The sequence below is a fragment of the Danio rerio genome, chromosome 23 (assembly GCF_052040795.2).
Source record: "Danio rerio strain M-AB ecotype USA chromosome 23, GRCz13ab, whole genome shotgun sequence".
Lineage (NCBI taxonomy): Eukaryota > Metazoa > Chordata > Actinopteri > Cypriniformes > Danionidae > Danio > Danio rerio.
This window is the reverse complement of record NC_141043.1, coordinates 32,905,953-32,925,093: the sequence shown is the minus strand read 5'-3', so window position 1 is coordinate 32,925,093 and position 19,141 is coordinate 32,905,953. Positions and strand designations below refer to the sequence as shown.

Genomic DNA, 19,141 nt, shown 5'->3' with positions numbered 1-19,141 from the left:
TTAAAAATATCCAGTAGCTTTAAAAAAAAACTGTATTAATAATAATCTGCTATTGGCATGAGAGTATGAATATAATATAAGATCTACAAGTATACTTATTAGTTTTTCTTTTACAAAAACAATTTGATATTTGACTACAAATTCGATTTTTGAAATACAGCCTTCTTACATTCTCTTCAAAAAGCAGCTCTTATACATGATTTGGTCATTTTTTCAGGTATTAGAATGTTTTTTAAGAATTAAGAAAACTGGAATAAAAATATTTGTATTTTACCCAAAGAAACATACAGGGACGACATTTCAGCTTATGAAAACATCTGATTTCTTGTATGTAATTATTTAATTTGAAAAGACACTTAATCTTATTACTTTTGGTGTTATAAAATATTGTCTAAATGTTCACAAAAACATTATATAAATTCCTCCATTTTCATTTTCAATATGAAATCAAATGATCAGAAAAAGCCTAATTAAACATATGCGAATCTGAATCAGAATGAAATTCATAAGCCAAGTGTGCCCAAACACTTTTACATATAACCATTCATACTCTTCCAAACCAGAAAAATGGTAAAAAGTAGACAAAAAATGATCGATTTAAACATCAAGTGTAAACTGTACTGTGCCTCCCTCACACTTGTGTTCTAATCAACCAAAATGCATCTCAATGCCAGATGCAAACCAGGCCAGACAGCGGGTGTTTGGGTGTCTGCTGCTGCTCTCTATCCTCAAAGCGGGTTTACAGGGGTATTAACAGACTGTGGTGGATAATAATATCATGCAATATTATCAGAAGCAGCCGAATGTTGTTTATTGTTATGGAGGACACACACAGTGGGGATCTGTGGCAGTCATAGTGGGATTAGTGATGTTTATGTTGGACGCTGTAGGCCTAGTTATGATGTGGTAATAAAGGGTGTGTAATCTAGAGTTTGCAGGTTCATCTGTAAATGTAAAATGTTAACTAACCCACATTAAGAGGCATTTTTGGGATCTCTCAAGACTTATGCTGGTCAGATTTCTTCCTGCTTTATGAATGGTTGAAGAATGAACAATGCAAGGCTGTCTAAAAATAATGTCCGCCGCATTTAGCTGCACGCCGAATAAATCAACTCCTACCGAGGCACATTTATGGTTACGAAATGTCTCCAGATTTAAGTCGTGACTCATAGTTTTGAAGTCAGCATGCTAAACTACAAATTATCCAATACGCATTGGTAAAAAAAAACGTATAAATAATAATATAAAGATTACTGGAGAAATACAATGTTTAGAGAGTTTAGAAGAAGTAGAGTATATAAAAACTAAACTTTTTCAGTATAAGTGGGTCAAAAATGTCAGACCAAATAAAAATTATTTTTACATACTAAGCAATGCAAGTAAATTGTCTATTTTATTGTTTCAAGTAACTTTAGTAAATATAAAATCTCAAAATGAGCGAAATAAAGTAATCATCACCATTTAGCATAACCAATGTTTATCATATTGTATCCACATCAGGCCTGTCACAATACAGTATCTGGTTTTTGTTATACAATATATTGCACAAAAATATATAGCGATAAACAATATTATTGTTATTTTAAGACCTTTTTATGCAACTCATAATATAATTCCAGAATGACAATGAGCAATTCCAGCGTTATGGATGTGACATTTGCAGTAAAAACTCAAAACATACATTCACGGAGAAAATATGTTAACATTATATTGAAACATCTGTGTACATTTTCCAAAACAAATAATGACAGCGTTTATGGGACCAGAAAAAATATCAATCTGTAAACATGTTTTGTGTTTTAAATGAGAAAAATAAACATGCGATATGGATGTGACGAAAAAGTTAACGAGTTTACAGTATAAAATAAAACTTTGTAGAAATTTGAATAAATCAAATATAATTGATTGAAAACACTGGCCGGGTGATTACAGTAAACCTAGAAAGGGCTTCGCTATTTTGGTGAAAGCTTTATTTTTTCAGGGCAAGGTTGACATTTGCATGGAATTGCTCCCAATATAAGATCCTCACAATGCAAGTACACTTCAATCCAAAGAACACATCATATTTTATTCTTAAGAATATTTCATCTAATTATATTCATTTTAACAATTTAACAATTAGGCATTGGAATCAGAATGTGAAAACACATATCCTAAATAAATAATAATAAATCTTAACAAAAAAGTGCAAGGTAAAAAGTAACAGAGGCTGCGATATCTGCTACCAGATCTATTTTCAGTTGTCACACTAAAATATACTATAGTAATTTATAATAAACACTACCGTGTTTTTTAATACAGCAATTTTCCAGAAATGGATCATGTGTGAACAGGACCACTGGAAAAATACCTGTATAGAGAAGAGAAGTTGTAACATTACTGGTAATTTGCCGGAATGCTGCTCAGTGTGAGCGCAGAAGGAAAATTGCCGGAAAGAGCACATTCACGTTTAGAACGCGCTGAGGTGGATGTCTACTCCGACCAATCAAAGAATTTCACATCCGCACTGTTTATGAAAATAAACGGCTTTAAATCCTTCTTCAAACACATTTAGCTGCGGTTTGTTAGTCAGATAACATTTCTATGTTCCTTCTTAGTGCCAACTGTGGAAAAATGATCAATAAAATGCTTATGATAAACCGCTGTGAGTTTACCTGCCAACTTTGTGTGACGCACGTGAATGTGAAGGAGTGCTCCAGTGAGTCAGAGCTGAGTAGCCTACAAAACCGGTTGTTGCTAGATCGAATATGGTTGCGGCCAGAAGCTAACTAATTATTTACATTATTTATTAAACTTCCCATTAATGGCATTTTAATAACGTCTACCCCCACCCCCAACCCCAACCCTAAATCCAACCATCACAGTACTGTAAAAACAGTAGTTGTACAGAGTATTATTTATGCCATCTATTAAATTACTCAATGAATTGAATTTTTTACACCTACCCCCACCCCAACCCTAAACCCAACTGTCACAGTACTGTAAAAATAATAATTATTGCTATACAATGTCATAAAAAAAATGCTGCCATATTAATGTGCATATCGCACCTTTGGCCGGCCGCGTATCCGAACTAGACTTTACCTACAAAACACTAGTCTTTCATTTTAAAGGTATCTCACAAGCTGCAGCACAAACTCAAATGTACATCTCGAAATGCGAAAGTGTTCCTCTATATCTTTTCATCGATGTTGCTCACAATATTTAACAGAATTTGTAATGTCGTCAAACGTGTAAACGAAGCTATTTTAAGCTGCGGAGAGCAGCCTTCGGATGTGACGTAGGGGATTTGTTCCTAGTCATTTAGTCCGATCTCTGGGACAAATAGGACATGAATGCTAAAGTTTTAAATAAAAGTGAAGCCTTCAAGAAAAAGACTGAACCCCTTCATGTTTACTTCAAGTGCGGCCATTTAAAGTTCATTTTTGGTTAACAATGTCAGAATTTCCCGCTATTTTGGAATGGATGTGTGAATGGTGCTTTTCTAAAAATTTTCGGAACGTCATTATCTATGTGAACAGCACATATTTGAATTCACTGGTAGGTCGTTCCAAGTAATTTTCCAGATATTTACTGATATCACTGTGTGAAAGGGGCAACTGGCACCTCCAGTTGAGATAAAGAGGTTGTGCAATCAGCTAAAATGTTGCTAGAATTTTCACTAGTTTTTTTATGTATGGCTGATATACATTGCATCACCAAAAATGATTGAGGTCATGTCCATGTGTTGTGCAACAAGTCAATATATTGATTATTGTGACAGGCCTAATGCGCATGTATTTAAACCTGTATTTATTAAAATGCATAAAAGCAATCACATACAATTTTATTATATATTAAATATTTGACAATGAATTGCAAACAAGCAGATCAAACCTAGCAGTTTAAAGAAAAGTGTAAAGATTCAAAATGTCACTGAATTAGTATTTTAGGGCTGCACTGTGATCCTTACATTTGAGTATTTTCCTTGATTTTTTTTGGAGGGAAAAAAACAAATGGGAAAATAAATCAAAAAAAATATTTTACAGAAAAAAGAAATTGTAAAGCTATTTATAGATTGATATAGATTTTCATCCTTGATGCATATCCACTGTCATTTTTGAATTAATTATATAATAAATAATTAAGTTATCAAAAACAGTTACTGCAGTATGCTTTACTAGAAAACACTACTACTTCTACTACTACTCAAGATACTGAGATACTTGACGATTCATTTGAATTCATTATAAAATCTACATCGTTTCAGAAAGAAAATTTGTACACCAAATTTTTGTTTCATTTTGATTTTTCAGTGTACATTTCACATTTTACCACAACAAAGTAGCCAAGGAGACCCTACTAAACTAAAGCAGACTGCATTTGAAGGTCAGGCGTTTTGTTTGTTCCTGCAATCTGCTTTACGGTCACCAGGGCCAACTGTGAGCTCAGTGTTAGGTGTGACAGGAAAGCAAAGCTGTTAGTAAACTATCCTACGTTAACAGGAAAAGCTAGTTTGTTGGTTTTTAGGAGGTTTTGCTATAGACTCTAAAACACCAACATGTGTTATTTCAAAAGGGTCTAATGAAGGCAGATCAATGGTCTTGGCAATGTGAGATTAAAGAGCCCTTCATATTGATATTGTGACATTGCCTTCTGCATCCGAGCATCTCTATCCAAGAAACATCACTACAAATCTGTGCCTGTTTGTGTGTGTCTTTTCAGATCAGTCAGCTTGTAAATCAAACAAAGGATTCACAGACTCTTTGTTAGTTGACACGGGAAGCCTAGATCAAATACATCTATCCATCCATATGATATATGAAATGCTGGCATCTATGTATAAATATAAATAAGCAAATTCTACTGCTGAAAAAATGCCATGTTAGTGTGAATTACAATTAGCAAACTATTTTACTTCTATTAAATATTATATATTTAAAACAAAGCAAGACAAACAAAATGATCCCAGGGAACAGCCCTGTGACTGTTTTTTTTTTCATTAGGAAGTAATAAAATTGTATTATATACAGCATTAGATCAAACCACATGTTTGCTCAAACAATGCTGTTTTGCTACTGTTTAACACTACATTTAAAGCTTATGTCTCTCAGGTTGTATCTGAAATAAACTACAAAAACTACATGAGCAACTGAGAGAAATATAATTAACTAACTAACAAACTAACTAAATCCCATTCACACTAAAAACACAACAATACCAAAGACTATTTACAGTGGTGAGCTTGTTTACTTTCAACCATATTCAGAGGTAGCCAAAAACGCATTCGACCGGATTGCTCCAATAGTATAAACATACTGTACACGTGGTTAAATGTGTTCAACGGCCGCTAAACACTGCCTGCTCTCCGCCTTCTGAACTCATTTATAAACCCAGCAGCTGGTGATTTGAACTTTGTCACTGATAATCTTTTTGTATTAGAGGCGAAAATGTTTTATAAAGTAGAATGATCTCACACCAGTCCTGATATAATGATTATTTTCTTAGCTTTTTTGGTAATAATAATACAAAATATGCTTATGTTTCTGAAATAAGACTTTTGAAATATTGCTGCTTTTATCCTTTTCAAACATCAGCCATCATTTTGGGACTAGTGGAGCTGCACATCGATAGATTTGCTCTTCAGTGTTTGGACTTTCAGCGCTTTCAAACGAACCCTGGAGCAGTTTATTTGTGTTGAGAACATGATCTGAATTAGAACAGACCCAACTGCAAAAAGTACTGCGCCTTTTTGAACTAATTCAGCTGCCGTAGGTAACGATGAGCATTATGAAATGTGGAGGAAAATTATTTGTTGACAGCGCTTTACCGACAGAGAGAGAGAAAGGGAAAACAATATGGTTTTGGATGGACCTGATGGATCATTGGTAATATTTACGGAAGATGACCATGTCACAGTTTAGTCAAATTAATTCATGCCTCCTGAAGTGTCGTGCGATGCACCTTAGCCCTTTGCAATGCATTAAAACGTTGTTTTTCAGCCGCAGCCACACTTTATTCTCGAAATGTATAGTTTGTCGAAAGTGATGTTTACAAGCTATATAGTATACTATGAGCAGGGATACAATCAGCCAGCACAGTCGGCCGTCCACAGTCAAAAGCGACATTTTGTGTCTGCCGGTTTGTTTACTTGAGAGATTTCCATTAGCATTTTCCTGCACGTGAATTCTGACCAATCAATAAGCAGTTTAGGAAATATGTTAAAAAACATCTGGCCAATGAGTGATGTGGATTTTGTCACATGACTGCATTTTAGTTCTTTTCAATGGCTCGGACCAAAGTAATCAGTGTGATGTGAAAAGGACCCAAAAACAGCAGAAAATGCTACAATGTATCATTTGTTGCCCTTGGTCCGAACCAAATGAACCGAACTACAGATGTGAAAGCACTCTAAACTGAACTAACTGAAACTTTAACTCTGAAGACTGAACTGACACAGTTTCAAATTACTCAAACTTCTATGTTAAGCTGCTTTGACACAATCTACATTGTAAAAGTGCTATAGAAATAAAGATGAATTGAATTGAATATAGATGAACTAGTGTTTTTCCTACAATATAGCTTTGTGAAAGTTTTATTTTTCACATTTAAAGATTTTTATGTACATTTTATGCACTTTAAAGTAATTGTATGTATTATGATATGCGATTAAAAATGTACCATGAGTCAACTTGATGATTTTGCCAGGGGTATGAATAATTTTGGCCTTGACTGTAATATATCCAATGTCATACAGGGTTGTTTATGTGGTTATTTCTACTAAGTAACTAGTGAGAAACAAATGGCTTGTAATAGTGCACTGTTATTCTTATTTTAGCTATTATAATAATTTGATGCTTATATTAAACCACAAGCGCAGGTTGCCAGATTGATGACACCAACAGCAGTGCCTGACTGTTGAGCCTAAAGGCTGATTTAAGTCATGTTGTAAATAAAAGCAACAAGTTAGAATAAATAAGGCACGCGATAAAAGGATTATTGTCAATAGCCGCTTTTCCACTATCGTGCTGAATCGTTCTTGAAACAGAACTGTTCCATTCCGTGCCAAACCGGGCCAGACAGCACGGATACGGTTTCATTTTCCACTGTCGTGCTGCGACAAAGCTCTTTAAAACATTACACAAAACGCATCAGTAGTTGCCTTGGTAACGCAATGTAAACGGCTCCCTTTGTTCAATTAAAGTTAAATAAGAGCCGAAACTATTTATTTATTTATTTTTCATAAAAGCAAAAGCATGTGACTACACTGTTATGCCGCTCTATCAAATAGGGGTGCTAAATGTGCACCTTTATTTATTTATATGTTGCGCAGCTCTGGCTAAATTTTATTTGGAGGGAAAATTACCAAAATGTAACGTGATGATTAAAAATAAATGGAGGGGAAATAAATAATATTTAAAATCTCTGAACATAACAGAAAAAAACAATGATAAGACAACAATAATAGTGCATTTGCATTATAGTGGCAAAAATATCATTTTGGACAGGCCTTGTCAAAGGTGAGCGGGCACTTTCACTAATAAAAACACAGCACATAAATTACATAATTACACTGCGTATTTATATCAAAAGTTGATAATGATATAAAATATACTACATTTTGATGGTAAAATGAACCATTTAAGCGATGGCTGTTATTTGTTTTACTATTCAAACATTAAATAACGAATGCAGCAAGTGAAAAAAACGAATATGAAACAACACACATATTGCAGGATTTAAAGCATATAAAGCACTAAAATGCTGCTTTATTATCTTTTTATTTTGATCATTTTATTTTTATTTTTATAATTATTTTTGTGTTCATTATTAACTAACAAGATGTAGGCGAAATATTGCTAGACGTTTTAGAAAATATTTGCGTAGCTATATTAAAGATCACCACAAAAAAAAAAAACACAGAAACATGTTACATGCCTCATAAATGTCATATAACTTATGTATAACTGAATCATATAATTGCCTATAGCTGAAATGATGAAAATTGCTCATTTTGTTTTTATAAAACATTTGTCAAAACGTATTGATATTTTTTGAGTAAAAGCAATACTGACATTTAAGAATCCATATTTATTTAATTCATTCATTCTTTTGAATTGTTTATTAGTGCATATGCTATAATATAAATCATACAACAGTACCTTGGACAGTTACAGTGCCGCTCCGTAAAGCTTTCAAGCAATGTCTTTTGAACGGCCGACATTACAACACAAACACGCCGTCCTTCAGGTGGTCTCGCCGGTATTAACAAGCTGTCCTGGCTTTTAATTAAAAAGTGCAATTATTTCCTCGTTGTTAAAAGAGTCTGCAAGTTCGTGTTCCTGATGTTGTTGTGGAATTTGGACATCGACGAGGCCAAGCGTGACTTTATTCGCTTTATTCGATGCGCAGCAGGAAAAAAAAGTCAGCAGCGCAAGTCGTTGGCATGTCTCTCCCGGATCAGAGCGAGTTTTGTGCTGTGAAATACAGCGCAGCGTGCAATAAACTCACATTCAGCAGGCGAAGTAGGTCTGTATTCAAGTCAATAAAATAATAACTTTAATGAATAAAATATCTTCGTTAGAATGTGATGAGTTATTCACTTCTCTGCCAGAGACTGCTCTATTGTTTTAAAACCCTTTTCAAACTGTATCGTTTAGACCTGGATCATTATTTTATATTAAATGCACTGTAGTTTATTGAGGATGTCTGATGACTAGCGCGCTTCTGCTGAGCCAGCTGTGGTAGCTTAGCAACCGAGTCGCGACGTCAACACACAGAATCTGTCAGCACAGTTCAGCACGGTTGTCAAACCGTGCCGAGAATTCCGGGCTGAGAACGGTTTGTAATCGTGCCGCGCCGTTCCAGGCTCAGTGGAGAAACAACCGTAACCGTACCGAAGTGTTCTTAGAACGGTTTGGCACGATAGTGGAAAAGCAGCTTATGTTAAAAGAATTTTTTGTCCTAACCAACACCTGAAATATATATTTTAGAAACGGCTTCTATTTCTTACAGCTGACCAACAGAAAACTGATAATCACTTTAGATACACCTCATGTGCTTTATTCAGGGTTAAATGCTAATAATGTAGGTTTAAATGCGACTTTACATGACATTTATTGCTGCATACTGAAAGGAGCAGCAGATAGTTTAACTTAAACCATTTGAAATTGAACTTGAGTTGTGACTAGGCATGGGCCGGCATAAGGTTCTGACGGTATGAGTAGCTTGGATAAAAATATCAAGATTTAACGATAACACGGTATTGTCACACAAAATTAAGTCACTTTAAATGTCTAGATAAAAATATATATATATATATGTTTTTTTCCCCCTTTGAATGCAATATATATATTTTAAGAAACATTAAAATCATTTTTGCCTTCTATTTTTTTATTATGTTAGTCAGGCTAAATAATTTAAAAAAATCATTGACTTCTGATCTTCATTAGTATCAAAAACACAGATTTCTTAACAACTTGAGAAGGCATCTTCAGATATCTTTTTCTTCTTTGTATATAAATTAAGCACTCTTGTATTCCGGTCTATAGCATACTGGATGTTGTGTATAAACGATTTTTTAGATGTCTGCTGAATTGTGTAGCTTTTGATTTTGGAGCGTCCTTTTCTGGAAATACTGTTGCCCTAAAAAACTGAATTAAATAGTTGTAAAAAAACAAAAGCGAACATATACCTTACAAACGATAACAATAATTTTTTGTGGTTTTAAAACCTTGATTTTTCCAAATCGCGGTAAACCTTAAAAATGGTTATCACCCCATGTCTAGTTGTGAATCAGTGCATGCCAACACATATCAGTGATTCAGCATGTACATTTAATAATGTTAAAGAGGTTTAATATATATTAATTAGATTATAAACCTTACAATTTTGTTGGAGTGCAGTAAGTGCACTATTCTGTACTTCTGAATAGCTTTTTTTTTAATTTCTGTCATGTTTCGTCTGGTGCAAACAGCCAAATTGCTTATCAATCCAAATCTTTTTATGTAGCATGTTGTTAGGACATGGTGCAACAATGTAACCTAACAAAATTCTAATCTAATGTTTATTTTATTTATGTTATTGCTAATAAATAATCACCTCATGTGGAACTCTGAATCTGCGTCTCATTTCAGAGGCTGCTACTGTCCAGCGGAGGTTGCATTTTGGTCGTAGATGCATACTTTGAGAGCCTTTCTGAACGAATGAATGAATGAATGAATGAATGAATGAATGAATGAATGAATGAATGAATGAATGAAAGGCAATCCGAGGTGCGGAAATATAATTGACTAAAGTGGCATCAGGCAGCTTAAAATTACCAAAAAAAGACAGCATTCCAGCACAGAAAAAACATTTTCAAAGCAGAATATCTGACTTTAGCATTGTTTTTTAGATAAACAAGAATCTTTACTTAGCATGTTTTTCAAATATCTGCAAGCATATTATGGCATTTTTATGCTTTAGAAGAGTCAAAAACTTACATATAGCACCTTTAAACTAACTTTGACTTGTCACTGCTGCTCTTTGCCGACAGGAAGTGCTTCTTTTATGAAGTGCTTCTTTTGGATAAAAGCGACTGCTAAGTGAATAAATGCTAAAAACATACAACTGTTTTCACACACTATGTGATAGATTAAACTGTACTAACATAAACACTCAAAAATATAAGATTTTTTGTAAATGAAAATGATTTTTAAAAGAATAATGCTTAACAATCAAACACAAAGATGAAACGGCAGCTGCTCATTTTTTTCTGACAGCTTGCTTGCCCTTGGAAATATTAGGCAACTAATCCCTTGATGTTGGGTGACACTGTCAAATTAGAAAGTGACAGTTCTGCTTAACAGCTGCTGGGTCACCGTCTCTCACTTCCCCTCAGTCTATTACGGGTCATTCTGAAGTAACACAAAGTCTACTATACTAATGAGTTTGCACTTTGAACAAATGACGACCTCTGAGATGTTCACTGGATTTAAAGTTCACGTTTGATGTCTTCCTTTGATCTAGCTGAAACTGGTCAGTGTGTGTGTAAAACGGCAGTAATTCCAATCAGTTTTAATTAACTTAATTCTCCCCTCTGGGTGACTGAGAGTGTGTTTGTTTTAGAGTTGTAAGAACTGCTGTCACCTTTAAGACGTCAGACTGACTTTTTTATTTCACGTTCAGATGCTCTGTTATGACTGCTGTGAAGGCCAGTCCTTAACTTCAAAAGCTTTAAACTTGAGGGAAACCAGAGCTCTAGTCACTGTCAGATCCAGTTACAACACAAGACACTGTATTAGGAAACAACCATGATAGATTTGCACCATGTGGGCAGCTCAAAGCATGGGACTGAAGTTGACAAAATTAGCTCTGTTGCAGTGCATGTGTGCTGCTGTGGCAAGCTATTAAACATTTAATCATTAAAGCGTTTTATTGATCACAATTTTTTTAACAGAGTTTTTAAATGTAACAGGTGTCAAACTCGGTTTCTGGAGAGCCACAACTCTGCGCAGATTATCTTTAACCCTATATAAACCCACCTAATCAAACTAATCGTGTCCTTCAGGCTTGTTTGAAACCTACAGGTTGGCTTGGGTGGTAATATGGTAACATGATATACCGCAGGATCATAAAATAGCTTCAATATTTTCATTGCCATTATACTGTCATAAAAGAACAATGTACTTACATTGGAAACAAGGATTAAAGGTTAGATATAATTTATTTAATGCCTTGAAATGTGTATGCATGGTTGTCATAACATGACAGTGTGGAGGAGAAAATGTAAGGGGTGGGGAAAGATGGCAAATTGCGCACCAAGTGACCTGGGGCCTCATGTATCAACGCTGCGTACGCACAAAAACTTTGCGTACGCCTGGTTTCACGCTCAGAATCGCTCACGTTTGGATTTACTAACAATGAACTGAACGTGGGAATGTGCGCAGCTGCACGGCAGCTTTCTGGCTGGCGTACGCACATTTTTTGTGCGTGTCTGTTTTATTTCCATTGGCGACTCCTAGAGGCAGTTGTGTTAAATTCCTCTCTACAAAGTGTCTGAGCCTTGCAATGGCAGCTGTATGAGACGGGTTACTCTAGCAGGTATGTAAGGTTTCCATACCATACAGTTGACCAGCTAAACATTAAAGCACAATTTGCAGCAGTCGCCTGTTTTCCCAATGTAATCTGCGCTATCTACTGCACGCACATTGCTATAAAGACACTATCTGAAGATGAATTTGAATGCGTGAATCAGAAACATTTCCATTCAATAAATGTGCAAATAAAATATGATGTACAAACTTATTAATGAATCCTACTTGTCTTTCTCGTGATAAATAGTGGGCAAAATCTAATATGTAGCGGGGAAAAAAGAAGAAAGAGTTTATCAGACGCTGGATTCGAACCAAGTTCATGCTCGAACGTGTCAAAACATGCAGACATGCGTCTTACAAGCGCGCCACTGAGACTGTTCAGATTACTGCAACAGTTTACACCTAAGAATCACAATATTTCTTTTATAATTCACTCAGTGCGATGTTCAGACCCAACTGTGTTAACCGCATCAGCTAAACTCTCCCACTCTATTTTTTTTTCTTTTGTTGTTAATTCCGGAGAACAAACTTGCAAATAACACCGCTTTTCTCCGGTCTACCTCCGAAAGGAGCACCTCCAATTCACATCCTGTTCAAAGTTTCTATTTTTGCCTGCTTTTGCGGTTGCTTTTTCGTTGGGTTTTTCCAAAGTAGAGTCATTTGCATATTCATACGGGGGAGGAGGCAGGGAGGGGTTTTGTGCTCGTGCATGTTGCGCTCAGTTTCACGTTCATTCAGATGTACAAAAGAATATGCGTGAGACTCGGCGTACGCAGTGTTTCATACATCTGAATTTTTTTCTGCGTACGCACATTTACAGCTTTGTGCGTACGCAATGTTTTAGTAAGATTTCCACGCAAGTCTTCGTACATGAGGCCCCAGGTCTTGAAAAAGAACACAACTTCTCCAGTTTGGCAGTATTTCAGGTTTCGACCAAACGAGAAGGGTAATACGGATGAGTCAATTTGCAAATTGAGCAACAAAAAGGTGACCGCGAAAGATGTAAATAGCTCAAACCTAAGGTCATGTTTGGTATTCAGTTTCTAAACGGTTTAGGCACAAGCCTACAGTTTGGTGATGCTGTCTAAGCCTTACATCGTAATTGTTTTATTATGTACGGTAATACCGTACACCAAGGTAAAATAGGAAGGAGGTTTGACGGTATCAAAATTTGAATGCCCCACAAGCATACCTACAGGTAAGGCCTTGTTCACCCTACATGACTTTAAATATCAGCAGATCACTGTGCTGTTCAGATTACATGACTTGGTTTTGTGTTTTTAAATCTCTGTGGTATTTCACATGATGTAACACTATGTAAATGATCCACAAGAGGGAATTATTTACTACAAAATACGACAACAATTCTGTTCAGCCCCCAAACCACAGCGAATTAAAGGTTTCGGGCAATCAGTGCTAATAGGCTAGTGGTAAATTGCACTGACAGGTGCTTTCAGTGACCTGAGTTTGATTCACAGATTGAGAGGTCCTTTGCCATTCTTTACCATCTCTCTGCTCCAAATGTTTTCTTTTCTCCCTCTCCACTGTCCTGTACAATATTGGTAAAAAATCCTAAAAAATATTAATTTAAAAAATGTTCGGGGTGCAGTAGATGATAACATCACTGACACACAGCATTTGAAATCCCCCTGAAAGTGTTTAATGCACTGTTTGAAAGCATCGTCTATCAGCTCATCTGTCAGTGGATCGATTGCTCACATCTGCATGTTCAGCTGACAGTGGCTTTCATATGCTGTTGTGTCCAAGTAAATGCAAGGCGAACCATTTATTCGAGCGTGACTATTTTGGCCAATCACAAACATGTCTGTTAAGCATGTGAACACAGCGGCCAATCAACCTTTCACTTGCTTTCTCATTGGCCGTAGCTTATCACTACATATAACCCCACATCATACCTGCCAACACTCCTATTTTTCCCAGGAGTCTCCCGTATTTGAGACCCATATTCCGCCACCCTCTTGTTCTGTTATTTCTGCTAGAAAACTCCCATAAATCCCGGTCCTCAGCATTTTGGTACAGTCTGTGAAACCCCAGGGTCGCCAACATTGATATAGGATCCAATCGCAGTGGCCACCCAAAACATGCTTCATAGTACAGTTACTAACACCACAGTACCCAGTTCTCAAAAGTGTAATTCAGACACCTCATCCCCGAACCTAATCTCCCTGGTCTCCTGGATTTCAAGGGACAAATGCTGACATGGGGTCAAGTCTAGAACATTGAACATGCTAGATAATGGGTTTTCGTCTGCAAGGTGTCGGTGACCGATTTTCCCACGATCACAGCATGAACTGTCTGCGAGCTCGTTAACTTGATAATTGGGCTCAAACTGCAAATATGGTATGGTGAACTACATAAGTGTGTTGTAGCAGGGTTTGAAACTAAACTCTGCAGGGCTGTGGTTTGCCAGCCCTGATCGAAGTAATTAAACTGATATATTTTTTACTTGAAACCACACATTAGTGGCCAGTACTGATTTAAAGAGATAGTTCAGGAAAAAAAAAAAAAAAACGGTCATCCTTCACTCACCCTCAGAATACAGAAGTTTTGATTGTATCAGTGTCGATATGCTTGAACAAGTTCTGCAGTTCAGCGCTCAGTTAAAACAATTCATGCTTATAATATAAAACATTTATAACTATATTTTTAAGTCTCTTTGAATAAAAGCATCTGATGAATGAATGAATGTCAATTTAATTTTACATTTTGCTTTGATGAAAGCCACTTTGCAGTATTAACATAAGAAAAAAGTCAGGTTCACATCTGTTGGAATAACATATTCAATGCCCTACTGTAAATCAGCTCCTCAGTGTTTATCTTTTTACTCATGGATGTCTGGTTTGGTCTCAACAGATAAAAATGAACAAGAAAAGTAGCTATTAAAGAGTGCAGAGATTCAGAGCCACACATACAGTATTGTACATATTACATAAGCTAATTTTCCACTATCTTGCCAAACTGTTCTAAAAAATCCCAAATTCCACTTATATTCCACCTGAGCCTGGAACAGAATTCTAGACACAAAGTAAATTTCATTAAATATATCTTATCGTTTAACATATTGCTGTTTAAACTATTGTTTTAAAAGATTCAAAGTAAATCGGCACACTGCCACTTTAGCTCTCAAAAAAATTTTAATGTCAATATTACGAAATCACAACGTTTCGACCGACATGGTCTTCATCAAGTGATCATCTCCTGATGAAGACCATGTCGGTCGAAACGTTGTGATTTTGTAATATTGACATTAAAATTTTTTTGAGAGCTAAAGTGGCAGTGTGCCGATTTACTTTGAATCTTTTACTACTTATGTTTGTTTTTTGATCGTGCACCTGCCTTCAAGATTTTCTAGATGTGCGCACATTTCTGTTTTTTGCTAAACTATTGTTTTAACCATTTGCACTACTAAGTCAACAAAGGTTTTTTTTTTAAAAGTTCCATTATAAACTCCAAAAATAAAACCCTAGCCAGAATGAGCAGTTAAGCAAACAAACAGAACCATCCAGCCCAAAAAGTGGCTATACTGTACTTGCCATGAACCACCTGCCATTGGCACAGTTGTTTCAAACTCCAGAAACTGTTTCAGTCAGAGTTAGATTGAATTGATGCACACCAATCTGTTTTCCAGTTTCCTATTATGTAAAGTGTGTGAATTAAGTATTAAACTTTTCACCATTTTTCTCAGAAAACATATCTTTTAAAGTGCTGTTGACTAGGTTGATTTTGGTAACAAGTAATCAGGTAAGTTGACTGGAATTTGGGTAACAAGTAACAACCAAAGAAATCCATACATGTAAAGAAAACAAAGCTATTTAGTTTACAAAATATGAGTGATAAAATGAACAAAGGGAAAAGGTTTTGAACAAAGAATCAAATTTAATAGTAGCTGGCGCTGCTTCAGTCCATTTGTTCAGTGCGTTATTAGGATGATGAAGAAGAAACCAGGGTGGACATTTCAGCAAGACAATGATCCAAGCACAGCCAAGGAAACTCTCAAATGGTTTCAGAAAAAGAAAATCAAGCTGTAGAATAGTAGTACTTTCACCTCGCGTCATTCCATTGTTACTACACATAACTAATTGTTCTGTTTTATTTTATTATTTTTTTTTATGTTTGTATTGTTTGGATTTTTACCAAATTCTGGTTCAATACCATGTCAACAGCTCCTTTAGAAATAATATTATTATCTGAAGCTGTATATCTGAAGCTAGTTATAGAAGCTAATAAGCATCAGCAAGCATACAGTAAGACTTAGTTCCTGTTTAATAATTATTATTAATTACTAGCTCAATTTACAATATCATAACTGAAACTAGAAATTAAAAAAGATCCTACTTTGATTACTTACTAGTACAAGGTATCTGTGAAAATATTTTGCAGAAAGCAAAACAAAGTAAACAGGAAATCTTATGGGTCAAAAACATGCAGGCCTATATATCTATTCAACAGCATACGTTTCTCACTTGTAAATACGACTTCCTTAGTCTTTCGTGTGGTCATAATTATGACACTTTCACGAAAGCTTGTTTCAGAACATTAAAAAACCTTAAAACAGGTTATTCCTTATATAAATATTCATATTCTGAGATAGGAAGTCCTAATTTTATGTCACAAATTCAAATGTGTGAGATATACTCTTGGTTTGCCTCAGATTTGCCTACAATTTAAGAATTCGTATCACTCAAATCTTGGGAGGAGGGGCAGATCTGTGAGATAAACCGTAAGTAACATTTTTATTCAGGAAACAGGCATGCACCTATTTCCGACTCCACTTAAAGGAACATACATGTTGAATGGGCTTGCCACAGTGCTGGTGTCGGTGGGCTGCGAGTCGAGCACACGCACCCGCGCAAGAACGCGCACTTCAAAACACGGGTTCAAAGCAGGTGCCAGCAGCAACAATGCAACAATGTAGCAACGTCACAACGAACACCAAACGTTCCGAACGCGTTCCAGGTTTGACAGCGTCTATAAAGCATGTGACTGCCAAACTGCTGAGTCGATCATGGGTGTGATCGGGTTGTTCAATACTAACACACATTACAATACGAGCAAAATATAATTCTCCCGACTTACCCGAAATCCTGATCCATAGACTTGAAAAAGAATTTATAACTGTTGACCGGTCGGTTGTTGAGGACATTTTTAAAATCCGCCAACGTGACTTTTTCCGGAGAAACCGACAGCTTCACTAAATAAGGGGTTTCTTCTTCGTCGATATGGTATATAATTTTGGTCTCCGCCATGAGTAGGCTTATATGGGTAGGACAATCATTGACAGAAGAAGGAGCAAGGGTTGCAGCAGCGAGATACAAATAAATATATATGTAGACTACAAGTCGTCAAGTGTCATGTACGCGCTATAACGCGACATTGCTGGTTGCCGGTCTACGTAGGCAAACAAAAATCCCGGTGTCGGACGGCGCGAGTGGTTCCAGACATAATCGAAGCTTGCGCGTCTCTATCGCGGCGTCAATGTTTCTCTCTGATCGCCAGTAAAACAGGAAGGGACGGTTCACATCCCTACGACGAGCTGGAGTTCAGGAGAATTTACCGTTCCTGCTTTCTCGTAGAGGTAGACCTCCCTCTAGCGGCAGTCTGACTCCCAGACAGTCACTCTACTGAACTCATGTGGCTCAGACAACAGCTGTTAAAACACTGGAATTCATGAGTCCTTGCGTAAACACAAGACAAACTTTGGCAAAAAAAAAATTTGTTTTTTTTTTCCATTACAGATGCTGAACTTAAAGAAAGTTGAAGAAAATGTTCATCTGTTTAATGGTAAACTTGATTTAAATTAAGAAAAAATACACTAAAATCAATAAAACAAAAACTGTCTGTCTGTCTGTCTTTCTGTCTATCTATTTACAAAGACTGTCTGTCTGTCAATCTATCCATCCATCTATCTGTCTGTCTGTCTGTCTGTCTGTCTAGACTATTTCTATCTGTCTATTTTTGTCTATCATCTCTTTATCTATCTATCCGTCCCTACCAAAAGACTGTCTGTCTCTCTGTCTGTCACCTGTTCATAAATCTGTCACTTGTTCCATCTGTCTCATCCTACCTTCCATCCATCCATTTTTGTGTTGTTGTTCTGTTTATTAATCTGACTGTCTCTCTGTCTGTCTCTGTCTTATGGTCTGGAAAGGAAAATGAAAAGACATTTGAAGTTTGAAAGAAAAAAAGAATATGTCACCATAGAGATATAAATAGTCAGAAAGACAAAAACAGTTGTATAGTTTGTATTGCTTTCGAGTTCTTATTAGGCTGTGGTTTCCAAACATGTTAAAATAAAATTTTTCAATTGTGCAAACATAGGTATTTTTACATTCCATTTGCCTTCATTTATTAAGGACTTGTGATGGACATAGCAATTCATAATTTAGTTGTAGTATAGTATATGATTGCACACACAACAGTAAAGTTTTAAAGCAGCAATCGTAAATAGGAAAGCTTCATTAAATATTGAAAAACATATTCAATGTTGCAACCAAAATATTTCATTATATTTTATGCATATTGCTACAAACTCTACATTTAAAAAGGAACATAATAAAATAAAATAAAAGTGACAATAAAATAAAACATAGAGAAAATAAAGAACAATAAAACAACACAAAAGTACAATGTTCTTAAGTTGTAGTGCAAGCATGAATGTTTTGGGTAATTACATATCTTAACAGCAGAGGGCAGCTCGGTACTTTCACTTCATTAGTTATTAGGTGCTAAAGGAAGAAAAAAAAACAACCCTTAAAGTAATCCAGACTCGAGTCAGGGTCAATTAGAAATAAAGCATTTCCTTACACACTTACAGTACTTGAGTATGCTCAAAGAGGTCCCAGATGTCATGAATTCAAACAAACACGTTTATGCCAAGAACACTCTTCCTCTTTGCACTTTGTACACTTAAAACAGCTATTCGTCTCCAAAAGACCACTTCCCAACATTTACATAGTACATATTTGTAAGCTGGATAACCTTTTGTGCTTAATAACCACTATCCTAATGAATTATTCATTAAGCGCTTTAGTGTTTTCTGCAATGGGTACACACAAGAATTTCAA

At 35.8% G+C, this 19,141-nt stretch overlaps 1 protein-coding gene across 7 annotated transcripts in view; it reads right to left on the bottom strand.

Moving 5' to 3' along the window:
• Positions 1–17,564, bottom strand: part of dvl1a (dishevelled segment polarity protein 1a) — an 88,963-nt gene extending 71,399 nt beyond the window's left edge. For all 7 annotated transcript variants that reach the window (XM_087307360.1, XM_087307361.1, XM_087307362.1 and 4 more), the window contains exon 1: positions 17,154–17,564. In XM_087307360.1, the coding sequence (XP_087163486.1) occupies positions 17,154–17,323 (170 nt within the window). In that variant the 5' untranslated portion in view covers positions 17,324–17,564. The remainder of the gene's footprint in view (positions 1–17,153) is intronic.
• Between the last annotated feature and the right edge of the window lie 1,577 nt (positions 17,565–19,141).